Consider the following 27771-nt stretch of genomic DNA (forward strand, 5'->3'; position numbering starts at 1 on the left):
TTCGGCTTAACGTGGAGGAGGCGCCGCTCAAGGCCAAACGCAAACTGCTGCGGATGCGCGGGCCACACGCTTCCACGCGCACTAAGCATGTACGTGCCGGGATCTGCGCTTCTGCGCCACGCTTCGCGGGCCCGAGCTTTCGGGCGACCGCAGCGAAGGGAAGGTGGGTTTCCAGAACCTTCGCCGCATACTGAGGACCCGGCGCAGGCCCGCTGCCCGCGCTCGCGGCGCCCACCTCCGCCGCGGCGGGATGAGCTCAGCGCGTCCCCGGCCCGGCGGTACCATCGCCGCGCAGGGGGGTTCGGCCCGCTCCGCCGCGTCCCCGCGCCCGGCCCCGCGCCCGCCACCCCCGCGCGGGCTCCGCGGTGCGCCGGGCCGGGGCTTTATAGCGGCGCGGGGCGGCTGCGCGCCGCTCCCTGCGCCCGCTCGCGTCGGCCCGCCAGGATGCAGCTCAAGCCGATGGAGATCAACCCCGAGGTGAGCGCGGTGCGGGGCGGGCCTCGCCGGGGGCCCGCGCCGCCGCCCCGCCTGACCGCCCGTCCTCTGCTTTGCAGATGCTGAACAAAGTGAGTGGCGTCGCCCGCCGCGGCCCCGAGCCCGGGGCGCCCCGGCTGCCGGCGGTGACCGGGCTGCGCGCCCCGGAGGCGGCGGGGCGGGGGCGGCCGCCCTCCCTGTGCCCTGCGTTCGGGGGCGACCCTGCGAACCGGCCGGGGGCGACGGAGGAGGCCGCGCCCCGCTGCGAGCAGAGCCGGGCGGAGCCCCCGAGGGCGTGGCGCGGCCTCGTCTACACCGGCTTCGCGGGAGCCACGTGTGGGCCGCGCTTTGTGCTGTGTCACTGCGCCCGCTGGGGTGGGGGTGGCGGGGCGGGGCCGCCTCCCGGGCTCGGGCGGGGTGCGCAGGGGCGCGTGCGAGCCCCGCCTGTCCCCGCGCGCCTGGCCGCCCCGTGTCCTCCCCGCAGGTGCTGGCCCGGCTGGGGGTCGCCGGGCAGTGGCGCTTCGCGGACGTGCTGGGGCTGGAGGAGGAGACGCTGGGCTCGGTGCCCGCGCCCGCCTGCGCGCTGCTGCTGCTGTTCCCCCTCACCGCGCAGGTAGGGCGTGGGCGCGGGTGCGGGGGGCCGGAGGGCGTGGGCCCAGAATGCGCGGGTCCGGAGGGCGCGGGGGGCCCGGGATGCGGGGGGCCGGAGGGCGTGAGCCCAGAATGCGCGGGTCCGGAGTGCGCGGGTCCGGAGGGCGCGGGCCCGGGGTGCGGGGGGCCCGGGATGCGCGGGACCGGAGGGCGTGGGCCCAGAATGCGCGGGTCCGGAGGGCGTGGGCGCGGGATGCGCGGGACCGGAGGGCGCGGGCCCGGGGTGCGGGGGACCGGAGGGCGTGGGCCCGGGGTGCGGGGGGCCCAGAATGCGCGGGTCCGGAGGGCGTGGGCGCGGGATGCGCGGGACCGGAGGGCGTGGACCCGAACCCGAGGCTCTGGGGGCCGCCCTCCCCGCCCTGCCTGGGCGCCCGGACCTGGCCACACGGCCCCTCCGGGAAGGGTGCGGCCTGCCCTTCCTTGGTACCTCCTCCCTGGCTCCTGTTCTAATGGCGCCATTGCCTCCTCGCCCATCCATCCAGAATTGGTTGAATTTGGAACAGAGGCAGCATCTCAGTGACATCATCCCGATTAGCCGGGGAAACAGTTCATCTCACTCATGAGATCCCTTGAATTTAGCCGTGTCGAGCCTCCCCTTCCCGGAGATGGGTGGTTGTTGCTCCGTGGGGGCTGGAACCTGACAGCCCATTGTTCGGGTCTCAGACTGGCGGTAAGACGAGGGGGCAGGACCTGCCGGAATCGCAGGGAAACTGTTAGGTTCTGCAATTCTCCGTCTCCACTGCCTGGGTTTCTGGTGGGTTTAGGGGATTCTTCCCCCTCCTCCACTTCCCGCAACACGCACACTTGGTTTTTAGCCTCTTGAATGTTCCCTTTAAAGCTTAACGTTTGTATGTTGGTGGTTCTGTGCGGGAACCACCTCCCCCCGCTTGTCCTTTCTTTTCTGATCCTGTAGCTAAACGAAGTGGGTGGTCATTAGCACAGTCGTAAACGCCTCCTCTGCTCCCTTCAGATAGTCTTCCTCCTACAAGTGTGCGTGGATGCGCACCTCAGTCTGAGCGTCAGGTATAAAACACACAGGTGGGATACTTGTTTTCTCGTGACGTGTGGCATCCCAGGAATCAGCACCGAATTGTCTGCATCTATTACTGTCCCTTCATCCCTGACTTGGGGGGGGAGGGTTGAAATTGGCTTTAGCAAAGCCTGAGGCATTAGCATTGGGAGCATCTCTCCAAACAGTAAACTGAAACATCGTCTTAAGGCTAGGTGTTCTAGAAGCATCCACAGCCTACACCAAGATGTGTGGGGAGTTCCAGGCCTGCCTTCTAATAAATGAGCTAAGTATTGTAAACACTTATCACAGCTATTAAGATAATCTTACTGATGTGTTTTTATTGCCAAAGCCTTTGGGCAAAAGGGAGCTGCCAAATTAGCTTCCTTGTTGACCAAATCAGACTCCTGTCTTCCACTTGAGCATCTCTCAGAGCTTTTCTCTTAGAGCGACCATGATGACGCGGAGGTTTTGAGCAGCGTTCGGAGGCCAGGCCTCTGGGAGGCAGTGTTGCAACACGCTTTGCCTTTGAAAGCTGACTGGTCTCCTTTGGCTGGACCAAGTGGATCTCGTTAGAGAACATTCTGGTTTGAATGGCTGTGTTCGAAAGAGCTCAGTACCTCATCCTTTAGCCACAGTTCAGCCTATGAGATTCATTGAGCGTTTATCTGCTACACAAAATGCTTACTGGGCAAAACACTGAAGCAAATTTAAAGAAAAGCGGAGGTTTTCTAGGTTGACTTCCAAACAAGCTACTGTTAATTTAGAAAGATATATAATTTTGACTGAGGAAACGTTATGACGTCCTAAATGGACCACTTCTAAAACCCTGATTTTAAGTGATAGTGAAATATTTACAGAAGTTTCTCCATTGCAAGAGCTCAGACAACCCTAAAGCATGGTGCTGTCCCATTTAAAATTTTTATCTACATTGGGCTAGAAAGTGAAAACTCTGAATAGTCCACGAGTAACAATTTAAGCATCTGGTGGTAGCTGTGAAGTGAGAATGTTCTACTAGTTGGAGTTTAGGTTGATTTTATGGAGCAAGAGAGCTTATTCCTCTGCTGGTACCACTGAGCAAGCTTGGACTCCGGTTCCACGTCCAGGAACACGAGGCTGCTAGAATTGGAAATACGTTTCTGATGTTCTGTCCGAAGTTTGCTGGTGATGAGAGATTGGTGTCTATAGCATTAGCACCCTGCTTTTAACTGAGAAGTCAACTTTTAAGCTCTTTAAAACGTGTTAGTGAAAGATCCAGACAGGCTCACTAAATTACTGCACGAAACGCTAGCAGATGTTTTGAGGAAGTCCATCTCTTAGTCTCCCTCGTTTACCAGTCTCCGTCCTTCTCCCCAAATTGCCAATCTGTCCTCAAATTAAACTGTATAACTGGCCATGGACACACTAGTGTCACCTCTTTGTCTTGTAAAATCACAGCCCGACACTCGGAACCGTCGGAACCGGTTGTCTTTCCTTCCTAATGAAGGGGGGAGGGGGAATAGTTGATTTCTTTCGCTTGCTCTTTTTGACAGTTAAGGCTTGTTTTGTTTTTGAGAAGTATACTTGGACGGAATAGAAATCAGAACTTTAAAGAATGGCGAGCTTGATTAGGATGCTTTTGTGAAATACAGTTGTTGTTAGTGTTAAAGGAGGAAAATGATGAACTGGTCTGTTTGTCTTCTGGCTTCATGACGCCCTGCCTTCCACGCTGAAAGGTGGCCGTGGTGTCTAGGCAGGGCCTTGGGCGACATCCAAGGCATTCGCTGCACTGCAGCACCGGGTGGAGTGTCGGAACCTCGCGGAGGCCGCTGGCTGGCGTGGGCGTGGGAGGCAGACGGGCCCTGCTGGGCACTGGCCAGCACCTGGAACCCAAGCTCCCGGTCACACATCCCATTTGTGTTTCCATTTAGGTGCCCGAACTCACTGTACTGCCGTCTGTTCTCTGTATTTTCATTTTGAGACGCAGAAATGTTTTCTACATTCACAGCATGAGAACTTCAGGAAAAGACAAATCGAAGAGCTGAAGGGACAAGAAGTCAGTCCTAAAGTGTACTTCATGAAGCAGACCATCGGGAACTCCTGCGGCACAGTCGGGCTCATTCATGCCGTGGCCAACAATCAAGACAAACTGGACTTCGGTACGCGTGGGTTTTGAGGCCGGTCGTCCTTGATCTGAACTGGAAATGCGGGAGTTCAGAAAGCAGAGTTAACTGTAACACTTCAGTTCCCAAACCCCCAGGGTCTGTTCAGCAAATTCATTGCCTTAAAATCTTTTTGGAACCTTGTTTAGTCATGGTTACTACTTATCCAGGTATAATCCTCGAGCAAATCCTTACTCTTTCTTTTGAGGAGAGGAAACGCATTTGCAAAGATGCATGGTTTGGCTGCTCCCTGTGGAGCGAAAGTCTCAGTTTTGGGCTGTTTCGAACGCCCCTTTGCAGATGCAGTTCCCTTTGCTCACAGCTTCCGTGGCTCTGACGTGAAGGACACTTGACAGCCGGTTAGTGTAGCGATTCTCACGTGGTCCCACTCAGTTCTCAACATGCTGGAGAGCTGGAGATGAGCTTAAGCCAGAAAACAACAATAGGACATCTAGTTGTCTTTGACGGTTCATAAGCAACAGGAGAACCAAAGCAGCTTAGAGCAGCCGGACACAGTGTGAGTTGCTGCCAGGAGGGGTAGCAGCAGGTAGAAACCTTGAACAAAGTCAGGCCAAGGGCTCCAGCTCCCTTCCGGTGAATGCCGTGGGGAGGACGTGGGAGAGATGAGTCTGAGCCCTCGTGGTTGTGTGACGTACACTTAACAGCACAGTTCAAATAACGTGGCCGTTGTGTGTGATTTAGACCAAGGGTCAGCAAACTTTTTCTTAAAAGGCCAAAGAGTAAATCTTTTAGGCTTTGGGGGCCAGACGGTCTCTGCCCTGTAGCACAAAAGCAGCCGTAGATATGGTTGGATGTAAACCAGCAGATGTGGCCGTGTTCCCGTCAGACTTTATTTATAAAAATAGGGAACAGTGGTTCGCTGGCTCTTGATCCAGACAGTGGCTGGGGGTGGCTAGGAATTGAGTAATTTTAATAGTTCACACTGTTCCCTTGTAGCAGGTCAAATTTTTCTTCTTTCTTTTTTTCTTTTTTTTAACAAGGGAAGTACGGCTAAGACTTTACTCTTAGTATATTTTTTAAAAAACTTATTTTTTACTTTTATTTTTTTTCCTAACCACTAGACAACCAGGGATCTTAGTGTGTAAGTATATGTTTGAGATTAATACAAAGACCTATCTGGCCATAAACATCCAGATCATCTAGAAATTATTATTTTTTTTTTTTTTTGAGACAGAGTCTCACGGTGTTGCCCTGGCTTGAGTGCCGTGGCATCATCCTCGCTCACAGCAACCTCAAACTCCTGGGCTCAAGCGATCCTCCTGCCTCAGCCTCCCGAGTAGCTGGGACTACAGGCATGCACCACCATGCCCGGCTAATTTTTTCTATATATTTTTAGTTGTCCAATTAATTTCTTTCTATTTTTAGTAGAAACAGGGTCCTGTTCTTGCTCAGGCTGGTTTCGAACTCCTGAGCTCAAACAATCCGCCCGCCTTGGCCTCCCAGAGAGCTAGGATTACAGGCGTGAGCCACTGTGCCCGGCCTTGAAATTATTTTTAAAATATTGATTAAGCCATATTAAAAAGCTGCGGCTTAATCCTTTCTGTTTCTTCTGTAGTCAGCCTCACTGTAGAGTGCTGTGTTCCTGAGGTCTGGGGTGCTGTAAGTTTTGTTAACCAGGGTAATGGACTGTCGAAGACGTAAAGACTTACAGCCCTCCTCATAAAGTTAAGAGGATTCCTATCACTTCCAAATTTCAAAATGGTCTCCATTTAACAAATTTAAGTTTAGAGCTGAAAGTTCAAATTGAGGTCTTACGAAATATAAGCTGTAGCTGTTGTAATTAGCGTCTCTTGGGCTTATCCACACAGAGCAGTAACAAAATGCTCATGCCAACAGTTAGCCAGCCAGATGTCTCTATGCCAGATTGTTTGGTTCTTCAAATTTCTATTCAAGATCTTCGTGTTAATTTTTATCAGGGTAACCTGAAGAACTAAGATGGTATTGCTAACCTGAAATAAAAATCTTGGTTTGGGAACTGTTGTTAAATGAGAATGTGATTGTAGCATCCTGTATACGATGGATGTTAATCGTGCATTGTTAAGTGCTGTAGATCCAGCAATAGACAAGGCAGCCCTGTCTTTATGGCACTAATAATCTCACAAGTGTTTGTTACAAATGGGTAAGTGCTGTAAGAAAGTGGTAGGAGATTTGAGAGATGGGTTTAAGGTGGGAGGGGGAAAGGGTCAGTGTGGCAGAGAACAGAAGCAAGGAAGAGCTGGGCACACAGGAGGAAGGGAGAGGCCTTCTGGTCTGAATGCAGCTGAGTAGAGAGTTGTTGGAAGAAGGGACAGCTCGTCCAGATCCTTGGAGGCCGTAGTAAAGATTCAGGTTGCCCACGTGACCAGCTATGCAAAGGCTTGAGTCAGCAATAAATGTGTACATATTTGTATTATTTTATCTCTATCAATATATGCATTTTTTTTTTAAGAGGATGGATCAGTCCTGAAACAGTTTCTTTCTGAGACAGAGAAGATGTCTCCTGAAGACAGAGCAAAATGCTTTGAAAAGAATGAGGTAGGAAGAGAACTTTCAGAGTACCGCTTTTAAATAACTCCAGAGATGTCTGTGCTAATCATTTTCTGTTTTTTGCAGGCCATACAGGCAGCCCACGATGCCGTGGCACAGGAAGGCCAATGTCGGGTAAATGCAAATGCCAATCAGAGCCAGGCTGCCCTGGGGCTGCGTTTCCACTGAAATACGTGCAGGAATCTCTTACCGGAGCACAGCAAATGTTATCCACCGAGAGGATTCTACCCAAATAATGCTTTGACTGGACCTGTTCATAAAAATGGCTTTTCAGAAATCTGACTGGTAGTTGAAATAATAGTCTTGAGTAAATTCAGACAGTATTTTGTTTAGATTCATGGTAGAAAATATTTGCATGCTGTATGTCCAATAAAGGGCTGACAACTGGAATCTATAAAGAACTCAGGGAAATCAGTAAGAAAGAAATCAACCCCATTAAAAAGTGGGCAAAAGACATGAGCGGAAAATTTTCAAAAGAAAATAGACTAATGGCCAACAAACATACGAAAACATGCTCGATGTCTCTAATCATCAGGGAAATGCAAATTAAAACCACAAGGAGATATGACTTAACTCCAGGGAGAATGGCTTTTATCAAAAAGTCCCGAAACAATGAAGGCTGACGTGGATGTGGAGAGATAGGAACACTCGTACACTGCTGGTGGGGCTGCAAACTAGTGCAACCTCTGTGGAAAGTTGTATGGGGAAACCTCCAAGAACTAAAAGTAGAGCTACCATTTGATCCAGCAATCCCACTGCTGGGTATTTACCCAAAGGAAAATAGATCCAAATGAGTCTGATGGAGTCATACCTCAACTAGTTAACTGAGCATTTCAAATATCCTTCTCACAGACTGTTAGGGAGAATAAGATATATCAACAAAGACAATTTCTAGAAGGCTTAAATATCCCATAAATCTGAATAGAACCTCCGAATCAACTGCTAAACTCAGATGACAGTGCCTTCGTAACTGCAGTTGGCTCTGCCCCCTTCTAATCTCGACCTTGGGTGAGACACTTACCTTCCCTAAGCCTTAATTTCCTCCTCAGTAAAAAGTCTATAACAGGCCGGGCAGGGTGGCTCACGCCTGTAATCCTAGCACTCTGGGAGGCCGAAGCGGGTGGATCGCTCAAGGTCAGGAGTTCGAGACCAACCTGAGCAAGAGCGAGACCCCGTCTCTACTAAAAGATAAGAAAGAAATTAGCCAAACAACTGAAAATATATATACAAAAAATTAGCGGGGCCTGGTGATGAGCACCTGTAGTCCCAGCTACTCGGGAGGCTGGGGCAGGAGGATCACTTGAGCCCAGGAATTTGAGCTTGCTGTGAGCTAGGCTGACGCCACAGCACTGTAACCCGGGCAACAGAGTGAGACTGTCTCAAAAAAAAAAAAAGTCTGTAATAGCATCCCCATGGAGTTGTTCTGACAGTTACAGTGTATCTACCTTAATGGGCTTAGTATGTTGGAAATATACAAATAATGATTTTTAAGAATACAAGCAAGTTGGTTCAAGCATATTTCACCTGAATGGCAAGATAATTTATTTTTAACAAGTTCATCTTGTACTCATTTTCAAAAAAAATTTCTTGACTCTCTTCAGGTAGATGACAAAGTGAACTTTCATTTTATTCTGTTTAACAACGTGGATGGCCATCTCTACGAACTTGGTACGTTTCACTCCGTTTTTGGAATCCAGTATAGCTTCATGCATTCTTTCGGGCTTAATTTCTTGTACTGTTATGTGACTTTATGGTACTTGGCATATCATTTTTTTAATTTTTAATTTTTTTAAAAAAGATTTAGGGGATACAAGCGCAGTTTTGTTACACGGATATATTGCGTAGCGGTGAAGTCTGGGCTTTTTGTGTAACCGTCACCCAAACAGTGTACATTGTACCCAGTAGGTAATCCATCCCTCACCCCCTTCCCACCTTCCCCGTGTCATTGTTTATGAAGCCACAGTAACACGGTGTTCTCATGGGGACACTTAACCCCTTGTCAAACTCAGAGCAACTTCTCAGACAACTCACCTACTGAATGAACGGCTTTAGTCACAAACCGATAAAGAGAATAAATCTGATAACCGGTTAAAGTATGCGCGTTCAGACTTTGTCTCTTCATCAGCTCCTACAGCATCCTCTAGTATCAGCCTTTTCGGATAAAGGATACTTTTGGAAAAGGATCAGTGCCTGAATATGTCCTTGTTTGTGTAAAAAGAATTTGGGCATGTTGGAGTAATTTCTATTAACTGGTTTATGACCTCAAGAGAGATGATCCATCTTGTAAGATCCGTCCCTTTCGTATTAATGCAGAAGGCTTGCAACAGTGTTGCCTCAAGTCGAGACGCCACCTGTGGGCTCGCAGGGCAGAGCAGACCTGGGGGCAGTCTGCGGTCGTTGGAGGGCAATGAAATCCCTTCTTGCCTCCCCTTCCTGTGCCCACGCTCCGAGTCACAGCTGGCGCCTGACTCCGGCTCTGTGGTCCTTCCCAGGAGGTGGGGCACGAGCCCCTCTATTAGCGGAGCTGAACTGAGCTCGTGCGATCTTAATTGTGGATTAGAATTGCCTGGGATGGGCATCGAGGAACACTTGAACCTCATTGGCAGCCTGTCGCTTCATAACCAGGCTTCCTTTCGTGGGTTTGGCGGTGGTATCTGGAAGACTCTAAAACTCCCACTGTGGGCTGGGACAGTGACCAGACAACATGCAGAGAAAACTGACGTGCCCGGCTTCCTTGTTGCAGATGGACGGATGCCTTTTCCGTTGAACCACGGCGCCAGTTCAGAGGACCACCTGCTGCAGGTAGGTAACCTTTGAAATGCATCTCTACTAGGGCCCAGATTTCTGTGGCTAAATTATCTGTTCTAAATGGCTAACACTCTTTAAGTTCAGCCAGTATCAATTGTCTAGGTTAACAGCACCCTTTAGGGCTTGAAGATCATCTTAGTAATTCTGTCTGCCTTATTTTATAGCAAGTGGTTTTAAACAGGGTCCTTCGGAGAAGCCTTGACTAATCCGTGTCGTGTGCTGCTTTGTTTCCCTGTGGGATTAGGGTGACCATTGTCCTCCTGTCAGATGACATCGAAGCTAAAAGCTCACAGGACAGCCACCCGAGCCTTTCCTAATCCCTGTAACGTTGCTGGATTCGGGTCGGTCTCGTAGATAGTGATTTCGTTTAGGTGGTGAGATTCAGGAGCTTTTTCTTCCCAAGTGGTTCGCTATTGCAGAATGAAGAAGCAGATTCAAAACATGCTTGACAAGAACTCTAAGACCCAGGATCACCTCTTGATTCTGGACAAGAATTGGCAGAGTAGGCCCCTTCACCCTAAAAATGAGTCTCCAGAGTTGAATCAATTTGCTGTCATAAAGGCAGATTGCTCAGTTATGATAAAATACAAAAAATGCTGTTAAGGTTTAGCTACCTCATTTGTAATGATAGCTAATTCTCTCTTGAGAGTTTGCTGTGTGCAGATGACGCAAGGTTTTTCCGTAAAGAGCCAAACAGAAAACATTTTAGGCTTTGTGTGGTGTACGGCTGTGTTGTACACCTTCAATTCTGCTGTTCCATCTCTACAGCAGCCTGTGGACGGTATCTAAATGAATGTGTGTATCTGCGTTGCACCAAAACTACTTTTTTCACAAGAACAGGCAGCAGGCTGGATGTGGCCCGCAGACTGCGGTTTGCTGAGCCCTGCGCTAAATGCTATTCTAAGCGATTTATATCATTTTTAGAGTTCTTTTAATGACATAGGTGTGTGTCGTCATCTCCATTTTACAGACGAGGAAACTCAGGTGTAAAGAGGTTGGTTGAATAGTGCCCGAGAGCAATGGCTGAAAAGGCAGAGGCACGATTCAAACCTAAACTGTGTGCATCTGGAATCTGCTCCTTGCCACCGGCCAATGGGACCTTTCTTTCTAAGGGACCTATCTTTGGAACCTCTCAGCCTTACGATCCCAGTGGAGCAGATCATGCTGCTCTAGCAGGGAGGGTCACTTTACCGAGTTGGCTGCCGCACACACCTGATGTCAATGAAAGCTAATTCCTGGTATGCTGCCGAAACAATGATCAGGAATGAAGACTAGATCTAGAGAGGCAGGATTGGGGGGGGGGGGTGTTGCATGAGAGATTCAGAATTTACTTGTGGGAGAGAATAAGAACACAGGCAGAATTTCTGGTCTTTGATCCCTTTGGGGGAAAGACTCTGGTCTTTCTGATAAAGCTTTGAAGGTACATGCTAGCTCATATCCAAGATACTAATACCATAAAAATGTGTCCCACATCAGGATACCTAATGTTACATGAGTAGGATTTGAGGTGTAGGGGGGGAAAACTTTTAAATTATTCTAATTAAAATCTCACATAAAATTAAATGAGATTCTGATTAAATTCAACCAGCATGTTAATTAGTTAGGTTCTTACCCTAAGTAAGGCTGGTTCTGTATAGTTAAAGATGTTTTAGGTTATCTAAACGTCACACTAAATTACTGTTAAACTGGTGAGAAAATACGTAAACCTAATCCGAGTACCCGAACTTGGATGCGTGAGGTCACGCACGTTGTCTGTTGGGAAGATGGCTTTTCTCTTCCCTTAATGTCAGTGCCGAGTCCTGCAGGAAAGTTGATTTGGGGAAGGAAGGTCTGGAACATTCACATATTAAAAATCCTTATAGCTAAAATGCAGATGCCAATCTCCATCCCCTTTAGTTTTTAAATGTGGTTCCAGGGCAGGAACAAAGCTCCAGTGTTTGATGCTTTCTGAGGGTGAAACCCGTTACTGAGTTGGCGATTCCTGGACTTGAGGAGCTCTAGTGTCCCTAAATCGCAGAGTGTTCTTTTTTTCTTTCAGGTCTTAAGTTTAGCGTGGCTTGTGGAGCTTTCTTTCCACTGCGCTTTTTAGAAATTGAACAGAGTGATTGATCAATCCCAAAGCATTTAAGCCCTAGAATCTGGTAAATACCTAACGGTGGGATCAGTTTTCTGTTGTCAACCTTTGTAATCTAGGTCTTAGAAGTAGTAACACACGTCTCTTCACCGTAAATCTCTAAGAATCCACCCCTTGTCTGTACCTGGAATACCAGGTAAACTTTGAGGCTGTCTTGTAAACTGTTGGCTTGGAAGAAAATTGTCTCCACTCCAGGAATTCCTAAGTCAGGAGAACTTTTCTCTTGTGCCCTCTTAGGGAAGAGAGATCAATTTTCTATCTTGTTTAGATTTGAGGAAAAGGACATTAATAGTTTAGTTTTCTTGCCAAAACGAGTCTCAAGGTGAGAGAAGCGCAGAGCATTCGGGGGAAAATGATAAAGGAGTCGGAGCTTCTGAAGTCAAATCCACGGTGTGTGTTCCTGTTGCGTCCATCACCGGATTTTTTCACGCTTGCCTTAAGCCCTGGTTTTCAAGTTCAAGGAGGGATTTAAAGTTGATCAGGGTAAACTTTGAGCATTTATAGGCCTGGGAGGTACTTTCCCTCTGAAGCTTTTGTGCGGAGCTCTTGCTGTTTGGATGTTAACGACGTTCCTCCTTTTCAGGACGCCGCCAAGGTCTGCAGAGAATTCACCGAGCGTGAGCAGGGGGAGGTCCGCTTCTCTGCCGTGGCTCTCTGCAAGGCAGCCTAGTGCCCCGCGGGAGGGGCTCGCCCTCTTCCCCTCCTCCCTTCCACGTGAAAATATACACCTCCCCAAGCAGTCTAGAACGCTCCAGCGTTTGTGAAACACAGCTGTCCCCCGCCCGATCCGCACACGAGCCCTCCCCCCAGCCACGCCCAAGCACACGCCGTCCATCAAGCCCAGCTGGGTGTGAGCTTCAGATGGCGAAGCCTTCCCCCCCCCCGTGTCTCGTATCTAAATATCCGACGCTTTAAGTGGCTACTTTGGTCTGTGTCTGTAAGTTAAGCCCTCGGTGTGGTTTAATTGTCCTTACAAGGAATAAATCTTTTCTGCTGATAAGAGATAAACTTAAACTTGTTCTCATTTTCTTTTACCTTTTCCCCCAGTAGATCTCAAATTATTTTTAGAGTAATCTACAAATGTTTTCCATATAAGCATCTCGTAGAGCGCAGCTGAGAAAATTACCATAAAAATATTGGTTTGGTGCGTCTCTAGACTTTTCCTATGCATTTATATTCCCTATGTGTACCTGTGGAAACTAATGTTTAAAAAATTTTAAACAGTGTTTTTTTGAATAATTGTAGATCTATGGAAAAATTGAAGATATTACAGGGATCACATAAACTCCTCACCTAGTCTCTCTGTTATTAAGATATTGATACGTTGCTGTTAACCCAGGTCCATGGTTTATTCAGATTTCCTTCGTTTTTACCTAACGTCCTTTTTCTGTTTCAGGATACAACATCATATTTAGTTGTCATGTCTCGTTAGACTCCTTTCGGGTGTGTCAGTTTTTCAGACTTCTCTTGTTTTTGATGATCTTGACGGTTTTGAGGAGTACTGGACAAGTACCGTGGAAGACGCCCCTCTGTTGGGACTTGTCTAATGTCTTCTGATAATTAGGTTTATGGTTTGGGGGAGGAAGACCACAGAAGTACCATTCTCATCTTATAAAAAGGGTACATAAGCATGATTTACCACCGTTGATACTGTCCTTGATCACCTGGCTGAGGTGGTGGTTGTCAAGTTCCTCCACTATAAAGTTACTCGGCCTGCCTGGCCCATACCGTGCTCTTTGGAAGGGGGTCACTCTGCAAAACCCACACTTAAGGAGTGGGGATTTATATTCTGTCTCCTTGAGGGCAGACTATCCACATAAATGATTTGGGATTCTTTTGCAAGGGAGATTTGTGTCTTTTTAATCGTTTCTATCAGTATGAACTCAATGTGCCTTATACTGTGGGTGTATGTTATAATCCAATCCCCTGGGAGCTATTTCAGTTGGCTCTTGGGTCCCTTTGACATACCCCAATCAATGTAGGGTTTTTTTTAGCAGTTCCTTTCTATAATTTTTTTTTAAACAAATGTCTTTGGCATTTGTTAAACCTTACTTTGTAGATAAGTGTATCCTTATTTTATAGATAAGGACGTACTATGTAACTTACATGCTTTTGTTGAAGATTAAATGAGGACACTTGTTCTCGACGGTGGATACTGTAACAGTTCCCTTGTAGTTACACAAATTAGGGGCAGTGTGGGAAGGAACTCGGTGCTTCCTGCCTCTACTGCAATCCTCACAGAAGTGCTCTATCCTGTCTGAGGCCGGGAATCCAGGTAATCTGGATCTCAGCTGCCTCAGTGGTTTTAGCTCCCATTCTTCAGTGGTGATACTTCCAACTTCAACTTCTAAGTGAAGGTATCTCAGTTTCTGGAAAGAAAGTGATCACATCTATGGACACCCTATGAATGTAAAAACTATACGGTGATTCAAGTGATTCTAGTTGGTTAGAGTTGAAGCTAGGGGGACGCATTTTAAATGCTACCTTGGTGCATGTCTGCCATGTAATTATTTTGAAGATTAACTTAGGGGAAGGGAAGGAAAATACCCAGATTTGGATAATCTAAGCCACGTGATAGATTCCGTTCCCTGGTCACACTCACAATTGACACCCTTAAACTGATTCAAAATCAGATTCTATACTAACTAATGTGTCCTCCTCACTCTCTTGGGAGTTAGATATTTTCCATAGTGTTAATCGTTCTCTAAAAGGCAGGCTTTGAAAGAAATACATTAGTAGGTGCGGTCATCAGAATCAGTGAACTAATTATCAATACATCATTGTTAACTAAAGTCCACACTTTGTTCACGTTTCTTTAGTGTTCACCTGCTGCCCCCAGGATCCCACCCAGAACACCAGGTGACACCTAGCTGTCCTCTCTCCTCGCGCTGCCCTCGGCTGTGACTGTCACCCCAAAACCAAGTGCTTTGGCTCAGGATGCTGCTTTGGCTTCCTCGCCTGACAGTTCCGCTTGTCCTTGGTCTCCTAAAGTGACACCTTCCAGGCCGTCAGCTCCACCCCTCACCACCTGGTGCCTCGGCCACCCTAACCCCTGCCTCGGTTTCCTCATCTGTAGAGTAAGGACAGTATCTGTCTCATAGGGTTGTTGTGAGAAACGTGAGGATATTTGGGAAGTTCTTGGGGATGTGCCTGGAACATAGGAAGTGTTGTTTTCGTTTTTGTCACCACTTAGCTTCTTTGAGTCCCTCTCTCCTTTTTCTCTGGCCTTAATGCCAAGGTACAAAGTGCCCTTTTCTGCTCCATGTCAAACCAGACCACATGTCCTGGGATGATGCCCCACTTCCAAAACAGCTTTCCTTAAGTTGTCATCCTGTGCCGTAGCTCCCAGTCCATCGGCGCCTGTTTCTTTGCAGGGAGCGAGGTACATTCTGTCTCACATTAAGATGTGAAAAGTATACGTGTATTTATCCTCTTGTGGGTGCTGATTTTTAAGGAGGGAATCGTATAATTTAAAATGTAAAAGACAACTTGCTAAGGACAGAGAGGTGTTTCGAAAACAGATTTATAGGTTTGTCTGCTTTGGTTGACATTAAGGTGTCCCTGGTCACTAAAATAAACAACATTCCTATGTCCAGTGTTTAGATTTTTAAATCTAAATTGAAGGTCGGGTGTGGCAACTCAGGCCTGTGATCCCATCACTTTGAGAGGCTGAGACAGGAGGATCACTTGAGCTCAGGAGTTCAAGACCAGCCTGGGCAACATAGTGAGACCCCATCTCTAAAATATCAGCTGGGCGCAGTGGTGTGTGCCTGTAGTCCCAGCTACTTGGGAGGCTGAGGCAAGACGATGGCTTGAGCCCAGCAGTTTGAAGTTGCAATGAGCTATGATTGCACCACTGCACTCCGGCCTGGGTGACAGAGAGAGAGAGACCCTGTCTCTAAAAAACTAAAACTAAAAGTCAATCAATTAATCAATCTAAATTGAGTAGCTAATACCTGAATCCCCTATTTCACATCCAAGCCCCCTGAGTAATGGCAGGACAAATGATTTATTCACAGCTATCCTTGCTGTGTCCAGTAGGCAGCAGCATAGGGAAGCTTATGGCAATGGTGTAGCCAGACAGGATCAGCCAGAAATGCCAGCAGCAGCGGGTGACGGAGCCCCTTCAGAGGCAAGAGGGAGCAATAGCACAGGTATCTTCATTTTGGCCCGGGGTTCTGGACTGAATGAAGCAGCCCAGAATCTAGATTGGCCAAAGCTACCCCGGTGCATTGGGAACTACTTGTTGGTCCATTCATAATTTTGATCAAGTTCTATTTATTTTTTCACAATGATAAATAGGAATAAACAGTAATAATTTCAAATCACAAGTTCACTGTAAATGAATGTTTCCTCTGCTGATGTTGAGTTAGGCATTATCCCAAATATAATCGATCGTATATAATCAATTCTATATCTAGTAAAATCTTGCTTCAAATAGTGGAATTAATTGTATAATATGAAATTGTTAGATTTTTTAGGAAAAGATTTTCTTCAACACTTCAGTCAAACAAAGTTAATTTTAATTTTCATATTACCCAGTTTGCTTCCATCAAGAGAATGGGATCTGGTCCCAGCGCTGACAGTAATTAGTTCAGGGATAGTAACCGATTTTCTTTTCCTTTCTTGATCTCAGTTTCCTCATTTTTTCAAAGTAAAAGAAATAAGTAGATGTAAAGCCTACTAAAAAAGTCCCTTTTTCTCTATGCATTTATATGCCACAAGCTCTGAAAATGTCCTGAAAATTATTTTGAGAAAATAGTAACATCAACGAAATGAGTTATTATTTTCCAGGGTAACAGTTTTAAGGGGTAAATACCCATTTGGCTATGTAAGTCCTAATAAATCTCATTCCCTTGTGGTCACAATTCCAACAACTACAGTTTGAAATAGCAGGTTTGGGATGAGACCAGATCATCAATTTTAGAGTTTTCTATGTTCTACATTTTTTAACTTAATGTAATTTTTTTCATTATAATAAATTTATTTCCCTTTTAGTGCTTTTTTGGCGTTCTTAAAATTTAGCAGAAAATCTTTTTAATGGATGCTTTTAAAAGAAAGAGGTTATGAAATAAGGGTCAGAATTAGTGAAAGACATACTGGGGAAGGAGCAGGAATTTTATTCTAGACTCAGACTGGAAGGGTTCTTAGAGTTTGAATGTCACTAAATCCTTTGTTTCGTGTATGAATCCTCTCTGCTTTTCTATTCAGCCAGCAGGTATTTTTTTGCACCTCTAGTTCTAGCAAAGCCCAAAGGTGAGTGCTTCAGAGGAGGAGAACGTTATTTAGGGGCCACCAAGCTGACCACCAAAAGCGGTTTTGTGAGAAACTTAATTTTAACAACATGTGTTAACTTTCCATAAACAACTTCATTATCTGTGCCAACAGAAGTCAGTATTTGCATTGGTACATTAAATCTGCTTTAACTTAACTATTTAAGTAATTTTGTGTCTGAGATTCTGAGAGTTTTATAAGAAAAAGGCCATATAACTTGTAAGGAGTTGGCAAACCGTTCAGCTTCCAGAGAGGGTCACTTCTTATAGCCAGCCCTTCTCGAAGTGCGGTCTGGGGACGCCCGGGGCCCCCTGAGACCTTATAGGGAGTCTATGACGTCAGAAATATTTGCATAATTACACAAAGACGTCGTGTACCTTTCCACTCTCAAGAACGCACCAGACAGTGGTATTGAAACAGATTCAACGTAGAAGCAGACACACGAGTCAACTATCACTATTAAGCCCATATGTTGTTTTAAATAGAAAAATGTAAAACAATGCCATTCTTCTCATTAACTCTTTTTTACAGAAAATGTAGTTATTTTTTGCCAGAAGTATCGTTACCATATTTGTAATTTTTACTTTTCAATTAATAAACCCTTTAAATTATTCTCAGCTTTAACTGCTAAGATGGCATATACCAGTAGACATAAGCCACCCAAAGAAAAGCTATTTGAGGTCCTCGGTAATCTTTACAAGTATCAAGAACCTCTAGTTCTTGAGGTTCCTGAGGCCAAAAAGTTTGAGCATTGTTGGACTAAAGTCAAATACTGAGCTAGGGATATTTTCCTCTCATGTTTCTTTTAATATTTATTTTGCTTCTGATAGCTTTTGCATAGTTACAAAAAGCTACATGCAGAATATTGCTCTTTCTTAAGTTTCCATGTCTCCATAATCATTACTTTTATATTTGTAATCCCTGTTATGTTCTATGATACTAATACGTGATATTATAATTGAATCATTCCTTTTATAACAGTGTATGTTTTTGTTATGAAATATACTACCACAAAATTCTTTTACAAACCTTGCTTCTTTTGAAATGTGCCTTGGAGGTGAATTCCCGCTATGGTATTGCCATGTCAGAAAGCACAAACATTTTAACAGTTTCTAAATGAATCGCCGAACTCCATCCCCCAAATCTGTTCTAATTTATGGTGCCTTCAATAACCGAATGCCTCTGTTTCTGACACCCTGTCAGAGTGTTGAGAAATAATTTTCACTGTTCTTGATTGTTTAATACCTAACATTTTACCGATGCCCACAGAGATGGTTTCTTTTTTATTTTTTGGGGACAGAGTCTCACTCTGTTACCCGGGCTAGAGTGCCGTGGTGTCAGCCTAGCTCACAGCAACCTCTAACTCCTGGGCTCAAGCGATCCTCCTGCCTCAGCCTCCTGAGTAGCTGGGACTACAGGCATGCGCCACCATGCCCGGCTAATTTTTTCTATTTTTTAGTAGAGACATGGGGTCTCGCTCTTGCTCAGGCTGGTCTCAAACTCCTGACCTTGAGCGATCCACCCGCCTCTGCCTCCCAGAGTGCTAGGATTACAGGCGTGAGCCACCGCGCCCGGCCAGAGATGGTTTCTTGATTGACAGTTCTGAACAAGACCAGCTTTTAGAAAATGGGAAGTGAGAGAAATAAGAAATGCAGGTGAGTCAGAAACCCAGCCATCTGTGGCCTAACAAGCCCTCCAGGTGATTCTGATGTAGCTAAAGTTCGAGGACTGGTCTAGGGACTTCTATATACGCCTGCGTACACGATCTCCCTTCTCACGAACGGCACAAGTTGCGAACTGTAACGCAAACCCGACCCCACTCTCGGTGGATTGAAAACGGAAACCATTTTGAGCTTTCTGGACAAGCTGCAGAAATCCTGGGACAGTCACTAACGTCCCTGCCCCGGGGCCAACGGTACAGGTAGGTGTGTGCTCCTGGCCTAACGTGGCCCCAGTTTATCGCAGCAGATGAGGCAACACGTGGAAATGGCTCAGAAGGGTCAGCCCCGCAGGCCTGGACTCCGTCCGGGCACCGCCTCTCTCAAACCCGCTCTGTGCCAGGGCCTCTGCGGGAGGGTCTGGGAAAGTCAGTGATGCCAGCCCTCGAGCCACGGCAGAGGGCTCTCGCCCTCTCTGTCCATCAAAACTCACCACTCGGTGCAAACAGAGAGACAGAGGGACGCACTGAGAACTGACCAAAAGCAAAGTGTTTAGAGAAGGCGCGGATTCTTCAACGCCGAGTCCTAATCACCATGGTCTTTCCGAAGACTCCCAGCTGCCTTCTCGCACAGAACTTTCTGATTTGCTCTTTTCTATCCTTTCGCTTCCTCGTTTCTTAATTTTTTTTATTTTCCGTCACTCAATCCCGTTAAATATTCGGCGAGAACCTATAGGGGAACCAAGCGTGACGGGATGAATAAATAAGATGTAGGGCCTGCTCTCGGGAAGCCCGTGTTTGGTGATACTCCACACTCGGGTGGCCGCCGTTTGAGGGCTGAAGTTCGTGCCGGGCGGTGAACTCGTTGTGGGGGCTCGAAAACGAACGCAGCGTGGCCCGTGCACCGGAGGAGGGGCGGGCGCAAGCCACGTGAGAAGGGCTGCAGGGAGGTGAGAAGGCAGAGAGGCAAGCATGATGGAATCCACCCGAAGGAGCTGAGGACTCCTGGGCGGAGCATCTTCCCTGGGAGCCGGGCTGGCCAGGACAAGGGTGGCGGACGGAGGGGCGGCGCGTGTTAGCGCAGCGTCTGGAGGGAGGGGAGACGACCCTGGCAGCTCGAGTGCAAGTTTCATAGCCGAAGATGAGGCTGGCAAAGCAGGCCGGGGCTGGGCTGTGAAGGATGCCATACGCCACGTGGCAGGCTTGGGAGTTGGGACCTGGTTCTGGAAGGAGTAGAAGTTTGCAGGGGTTTTATTAAGTGGGGAAGAGAGACAGACGGTCAGGTGCAGGCGTTAGAAAGCAGTGGGAAGGATGGACTTGAGGAGATAAAGGGAAGGAGCAAGTGTTTTAATTACAGTCACTTTGTAAAGAATGACCCTAAACTTGATGACCAAAAACGATGATGATCTGTTACTGCTCACAGTTGTGTGTCAGCCGAGTGGCTCCTCTGCTGGTCGTCCTGAGTCCGCTCGCGTGGCCGCGTTCGACTGGTGGGCTGCAGAGGGTGGCCTCAGCGGGGACACGCCGTGGCTGGGTCTCTGTCCACGTGGTCTCAGGACCTTTCTCTCTCTGTGGTTGCTCTTCATCCAGTGTCAAGGCTGCGTTTCCTTACGTGGTGGTGAGAGCACTCCACGGAGCTGAGAGCTGAGGCTACAAATCTCGAGTCCCTTCCTTGTAGGTCACGCGGTGCGACTTCCGCTGTGATTAACTGGTCAAAGCCCTGTCACAGAGGTGTAAATCAAAGGAAGCTGGTTTATTGGGGACCACACGATCAATATAGAAGGTTGTTTTCAGAGTCTAGGCAATAGACAGAGAGAGGTTGAACTAAGTTGGAAGTGATGTGAGTGGGCCGGGCGCGGTGGCTCACGCCTGTCATCCCAGCACTCTGGGAGGCCGAGGTGGGAGGATTCCTTGAGATCAGGAGTTCCAGACCAGCCTGAGCAAAAGCGAGAATCCTGTGTCTACCAAAAACAGAAAAAATTAGCCAGGCATGATGGTGTACACCTGCAGTCCCAGCTACTCTGGAGGCTGAGGCAGGAGGATCACTTGAGCCCAGGAATTTGAGGTTGCTGTGAGCTAGGCTGACTCCACGGCACTCTACCCAGGGTGACAGAGTGAGACGCTGTCTCAAAAAAAAAAAAAAAAAAACCGTACAATAGGACATTGTATTAAAAGCTCAGATGCGAGTTGCAGGCAAAGTTCTCTGAACCACAGGTTGCAGGGGTAGTTGGTGTGCGTCCTCCACGCGCTTCATCTGCCAACCCTCCCTCCCCCAGCTGTTGTGAGTGTTGGCTAATAACTCTCAGCTGTTCCTTTCTTTGGAAAATTGCTCTTGGCCAAACAGGAGCTGTGTGTTGGGGGCGGGTATACGCCTCCCCCCCGACTGACTGGCGCAGGGCACAAAAGGGCAGCCCCTTGCCTGCGGGTGGGACTGACTCGGTGGTACAATCCGAGCACCCGAGCTTCTCTGTGGGATCCGACGGAAGCTGTCTGCAGGGAGCCCACATCCTTGCTCAGCTACTTCTCCTGCCCCCGGCTCTGCTCCTGGGACCCAACCCAAGGAGCCAAGGAGCGGGGAGGGAAAATATTCACACAGGTGCTGGAGTTTCTAACGGGCTTTGTTCCTCCACGCTTTCTTAGTTATGCCGTTTTCTCCATCTGTTTTCAGTTCACGTTTCTCTACTTTCTGTCCTCTCCCCTATAAATTAGTTTCCCTTCTTAAAGATTTTTCTGCACAACTGGGCAGATTTATTTAACAATGCCGAGATGATTCTTTCTGTGGGCCTGAATAAATCTCTCTGCAAAATATATGGCTTTTACAGAAGGAAAGCGAACAAGGTGGGATTAACCCCAAAAGATAATGACCTGAATCTTGAACAGTAATAGTTGTGCTATGAACAAGGAACAGGGACTATGAGTCTGAAGACCTGGGCGCGGCAGACATCTGTTACATTTTCTTCAGCATCCATTCCCTCTCTGGATCCTCCCTCAGGGACCCATCCTCCTCCCTACCCTTAGCCCGTGTTTTCCAGGTAGGGCTGTCTTTCTCGTTCAGAGGAGAGCGCGTGACCTACGCAGAAACTAATCGGAACGTGGTATTACCCAGAGCCGGTGATGGGCTCGCAGAGATATACCTCAGGTCAGGCCACTGAGAGGCGATCAGCTCAATTCAAGACTTTGCTTGAGGTCTCAGAGAAGGAGGTTTCTGCTTTTTCCCCTTTTGTCGCGAGTCAGGAAGCCTGTCCCCCCCCCGGGGCTGCTGGCAGCTGTTGTTTGTTGGTGACGGGAGACACCAAGCAGAAGGACGTCCACAGAGGAGTCAAGCTAAGAGATAGACTGGACCCTTATGTCATCGAGTAAGCTGCTGTGTGCAGCTGTGCCTGTTTTTCCTGGACTCTGTAGTTATGGGAGCCAGTAAATGTCTTTTTTTTCTCTTTTTTTGCTTAAGCTGGTTTGAGCTGGGGCCCGCTACTTGCAAACAAAAGAGACCCAACTGAAATATATTGATACATGGAATTTTGTTTTAAATGAAGCACCTGGTTTATTGTACCCAGATATCCACTTTCTGTTTGTCAAACACACGCAATGGATATGAAGGGTTTATACGGACATTTAGGCAGAGCTGTGGGTTCTTAATTAGACGATGAACACAAAGGAGACAGTGTTGGCTGAAGTGAAGGCAGATGGGCAGGTAGGGGAGTAAAACACACGAACTCTTCCCCAGTCTGTCACGTCACCCCCAGACTGACCATGGCCCATGTTCTTCAGGTGGAACATTTCTGATTCAGAGGAGACCGTCCCCGGGAGGTCCTCGTCATCTGTCACATTAGCACGCAATTCCAAAGCGCTTCCATGCCGGTGCTCTGCTTGCTGTCTTGTTCCTGTTGGGTGTTTTTTTTTTATTTCTGCATATTATGGGGGTATGAATGTTTAGGTTATGTATATTTCCCTTGCCTCCCGCCACCCCAATCAGAGCTTCAAGCGTGTCCATCCCCCAGATGGTGTGCATTGCACTCATTATTTATGTATATACCCATCCCTCCTCCCCTTTCCCCTCTGCCTGACACCCAATGAATGTTATTCTTATATGTGCACTTATGTGTTGATCAGTTAAAACCAATTTGCTGGTGAGTACATGTGGTGCTTATTTTTCCATTCTTGGGATACTTCACTTAGTAGAATGGGTTCCAGCTCTATCCAGGAGAATACAAGAGGTGCTATATCACCATCGTTTCTTATAGCTGAATAGTATTCCATGGTATACATATACCATATTTTATTAATCCACTCATGTATTGATGGGCACTTGGGTTGTTTCTACATCTTTGCAATTGTGAATTGTGCTCCTATAAACATTCAAGTGCAGATGTCTTTTTAGTAGAGTGTCTTTTTGTCTGTTGGGTCTTTGGATATCTTTCTTTCTCTCCTTCCCTTTTTATCTCTGTTCAGGGATCTAGCTACAAATTCGAGCCATCCCAGTGGAGAGATAGATAATAAACCTGCAGACAGATAACATGTCATGTCAGGTGGTAACAAGTTTTATGAAGAAAAAGCAAGGTAAGGGGGTTAGAGAATGATGGGTGCTGGTTTAGACGGAGTGGTCAAGGAAGACCTCTTTGAGGAAGGACGTTTGAGTAAAGACCCAAATGGAGTGGGAAAGTGAGGTTGCGGTTTTCTGGAGGAGGAGGATTCCATGCAGGAACCTTTCCCCACTGTGGAGTTTCATCGGCTGTGACTTACCGGTCCCCACATGCCTCCACTGGACAGACTGCCCAAACTTTCCTTGCAGAAGATGAGAAGAAGCTCCAGCTTCTGATGGGGGTTGTGGCCACCAGGGATTCAAGTCGACGCTGACCACAGACGGGAATCCGCATTCTTAAAAACTCCAGCTGCCCAGAAGCTATGTGGTAACCGCACCGGATCCCGGAGAAAGGACGTTAGGAGAACAACTGGGGACATCGGAATAAAGTCTGTAGTTTGAAGTAACATTTGCGATGTCGGTGTTTCTTAGTTTTGATAAATGTGCTGTGGTTATAAGTCAGGCCCACAGTAGGCAAAGCTGAGCGATGGGCATGTGGGATCTCTGTACTGTCTTCGTAACTCTTGTAAATCTAAAATGATTTCAAAATAAAAAGTAAAAAAAGGACAAATGCTATCCACTTTATACTAGCATAAATATTACTGAAACTATAATATATTACTGCAACAAATTAATCAAGACCTAAATAAATGGAGAAATATATTTATGGATTGGTGGACTTGGTATTTTAAAAATGTCAGTTTTCCCAATGATCTATAGATTTGATGTAATCCCCCCAAAATCCCAGTAGGTTTTGTATATGGGGAGAAATTAGTGATTCTAATTTATATGGAAATGCAAAGGGCCAAGATAGTCAAATGCAATCCTGAATATACTAGGTACCAAGACTTACTATTTTAACATTATGCTACGATGATCGAGACAGTGACACAGACAGACGGAGACTGGGATGGAATAGATGATCTGCAAACAGACCACACAGTCGCTAGGTGTATAATAAAGGAACAGTAAAGTGCAAGCTAAAGAATGACCTTCATAAACAACACCGAATCAATTGGATATCCACGTAGGAAAAATGAATTACAGCTTTTACGATATACGATACACAAAATCAATTCCACATGTGTTGTATGAAAACAAAGCTTCTAAAAGAAAAGAAGAATATATCTTCATGACCTTGGTGAAGGCAATTGTTCCTTAAGCAGGACACAGAAAGTACAAACCACAAAGAAAATAAGTGACAAATTGGACAACGTTAAAACTAAGAACTTCCTTTGTTAGAAGTCCCATTAAGAGAATGAAAAAAACATAACATGGGAAATGTTGGCATTTCATATATCCAACAAAGGGCAGGGATCTCGAATATATGACTACAAGACAATTCAGCAGATATGTTCACAGCAATGTGGGTGAATCTCACAGACATGAAGAGGTCAAGAAGCCGGATACAGGAGTGTATGCTCTATGGTCCCACTGACATAAAGTTCAAAGCAGGCAGAACAAACTATCCTATGGCCAGACTGGTTGGTTATTTATTTGAGACAGGGTCTTGCTCTGTTGCCTGGGCTGGAGTGCCATGGCATTAGCTTAGCTCACAGCAACCTCAAACTCCTGGGCTCAAGCAATCCTCCTGCCTCAGCCTCCCAAGTAGCTAGGACTACAGGCATGCGCCACCATGCCCGGCTAATTTTTTTCTATGTATTTTTAGTTGTCCAGCTAATTTCTTTGTATTTTTTTTTTAGTAGAGATGGATCTCGCTCTTGCTCAGGCTGGTCTCAAACCCCTGAGCTCAAACGATCCTCCTGCCTCGGCCTCCCAGAGTGCTAGGATTACAGGCGTGAGCCACTGCGCCCAGCCATATACTGGTTATTTTTAAGGAGGTTGCTTAGTAACCAGAAATAGGCATGAGGGTGCTTCCGGGGTCCTGGTAATATTTTATTTCCCGATCTGGGTGCGGTATGAAGGGATGTACTCACTTATGATCTGTACTGTTTGCTATATATGTGCTGTACTTCACAAAATGTGATGCGGCTTAATTGGAGAGAAAAGTCTAGACTGGGATCACATGAATAATTCTGCTGAGCTGTTGACCTCACCGTTATGCTAGCTACTGCTGTATAACAGTTATCCCAAAATTTAGCAGCTGGAAACAACAGACATTTATTATCTCACACGGTTTCCGTGGGAGAGGAATCCTGGCGTGGATCAGCTGCGTGGTTCTGGCTCAGGGTGTCTCTTGAGGTGGCCGTCAAAGTGTCGGCTGGTGGGTCCGTGGCCAAGTTCGTTCGCATGGTCGCAGGTCTCAGTTCCTTGCTAGCTGTTGGTGGCTCTCCTGTTCCCCATGACGTGGGCCTCTCCACGGGCTGCTTGGGCGTCCTCAGCGTGGCAGCTGGCTGCCCCCAGAGGGAGTGAGCCACGGGGGGACGATTGCCCAGGATGAAAACCACAGTGTTTTTTTATGACCTAACTGCGGAAGCAACATACCATCCCTCCTGCTGTATGCCACTGACCACACAGACCCACCTTAGTACAGGTAGAGCGGACGACCCACAGGTGTGAAGACCAGCAGGTAAGGATTATCGGGAGCCATCCTGGGACTGGTTTCCATATCCGTATTCCTCTCTGCCCCTTACCAGGATATTTACAGAAATCCTAACATTCTCAAACTTCCTGTCTCTCCTAATTCAGCAAAATATGTACAAAAGTCTCCAGCTGCTTTCAAACCGGTGATCCCGTGGGAGGAACTTGCTGGTGGGGGGAGGAGAAACCTGGGAGGGGGACACATTGTCCCATTGCTGTCACGGCCGTCACACGCCGTGGAGGTGGCCCTTCTGACCTGTGACGTCAGGAATTCCAGGGGGTGCCTCGCATAGCTTGGTCACTGGCGCCTGAAATACCACCGGTAGAAACCTGCGCCCTCGGCAAAAGATGCTGTTTTCTGATAACAGGCGGGCACGTCAGCAGGAGAGTACAGCGGCGGTTCGCAAACTTGGGTGCTCGTTAGAATTTCTTGGGGAGCTGCTAAAAGTTCTAATTCCTCATTTCACCCAGACCCACTCACTCAGACTGTCCCGAGGGGCCCCTTGGCTCTGGGTTTTGAGGACACTTCTTAGAAGATTCTGAGACAGTCAGCCAAGCGCCTGGCGCTGGCGCTGGTGCTGCAGTGGTGTTTGGAAACCACTGAGATAGACCGTGAGCGGATTTCAGACCCTTTCCGGAGAGCGAGTTTCAGCTGGGGGAAAAGGAGCCATTTGTCCACAAAGCCTGTTTTCCTTTCCGCCTCCCTCTGCTCAACGCACGGCGAGATAGCGCTTCTCGGCCTCTCTGAGCCCCTTCCTGTTCCTCTCCCCGCACTTGGGTTCCCATCGTGTCCGCCTTGGAGTTGGAGTGGGCTGTCAGCGCCGGGGGCTGAGGCTGGAGCCCAGAATCCGCCTGATCTCCTTGGCTGCAGACGCGTGTGGAACCCAGGCTAAGAGGGGTCTGGCGACCCGTGGTTAAGAGGACGCGCGGCCACCTCTCCACACAGCCCGGAGGTGCCTTCTCTTTGGCTATTAATAAAGGGACACAATGCTTTGCAGAGTTGCCACGTAACATAAATGCGATCACAGTTTGTGGAATGGATGAACCTAGAGACTGGTTTCTCGCCTCTGGGAAAATACGCAGGGCACGTGGACATTCTTCAAAGCACAATTTTAAAAGAAATATTTGTTTGCTTTCTCATCCGTTCACTCGACAAATATTTATCGAGCATCTCTGATCTGATCTGCCCCCCTCTTGCTTACTCCGTGCCAGCCGCGCCGGCGCTACTGCTCTTCCTAGAACAAACCAGGCGCCCTTCTGCCTGAAGGAATCTGCTCCAGCTGCTCTCTCAGCCTGGAACATTCTTTCCCAGGCGTCCGCTGGGCTGACTTCCTCATCTCCTCCGTCTTTGCTCAAATCTCGCCTTCTCAACAGGGCTTGACCCGACTGCCCTGTTTAACCCTTCCTTGCTCTGTTCTACCTGTTCTTTGTTGCACGGCACTTCTTACCTCTTAACATACGATGCAGTTCGTTAGCATGTTATTGCTTATTGTTTGCGTTCCTGCTCTTGAACGTAAGTTTCGTCAGGGCAGGAATCTTTGTTTTGTTCACCGCGTGCCCCGAGTTCCTCGCGTGGTGCCTGGCGCATAGAGACACTCGATAAATATTTGTTGAATGATGAACTTTGGGCGTGAAAGAGTAGCTTGCAATACAAATAAGACCCCTGCTATCACTGGGCTTATGATTTATTGAAGCAGAATGCTAATTAGCAAATCGTTGCAGAGATGCTTATGTAGTGACAATTGCCATAGCGAGGAAGGAAGTATGTGGAATTCTTCAAAGTACTCACCATCAAATTGGTATTAACCGATCAACACATAAATGCACATATAAGAATAACATCTATTGGATGTTGGGCAGGAGGGGGAGGAGGGAGGAGGGGACGGGTATTTGCATACACAAAGAGTGCAATGCGCACCACCCGAAGGATGGACGTATCTGGAACTCGGACTTGGG

At 47.5% G+C, this 27771-nt stretch overlaps 1 protein-coding gene across 1 annotated transcript; it reads left to right on the forward strand.

The window, feature by feature from the left end:
• The first annotated feature begins 430 nt into the window (after positions 1–430).
• UCHL1 (ubiquitin carboxyl-terminal esterase L1 (ubiquitin thiolesterase)) lies at positions 431–12628 on the forward strand. Its single transcript, XM_012648483.1, has 9 exons — positions 431–477; positions 555–566; positions 959–1087; positions 4122–4272; positions 6725–6810; positions 6889–6936; positions 8424–8490; positions 9566–9624; positions 12348–12628. Exons 1-9 carry the CDS (start codon positions 445–447, stop codon positions 12432–12434), a joined length of 672 nt encoding a protein of 223 aa, XP_012503937.1. The 5' UTR covers positions 431–444; the 3' UTR covers positions 12435–12628.
• The last annotated feature ends 15143 nt before the right edge of the window (positions 12629–27771 follow it).

The sequence above is a fragment of the Propithecus coquereli genome, unplaced genomic scaffold (genome assembly GCF_000956105.1).
Source record: "Propithecus coquereli isolate 6110/MARCELLA unplaced genomic scaffold, Pcoq_1.0 Scaffold288, whole genome shotgun sequence".
NCBI lineage: Eukaryota > Metazoa > Chordata > Mammalia > Primates > Indriidae > Propithecus > Propithecus coquereli.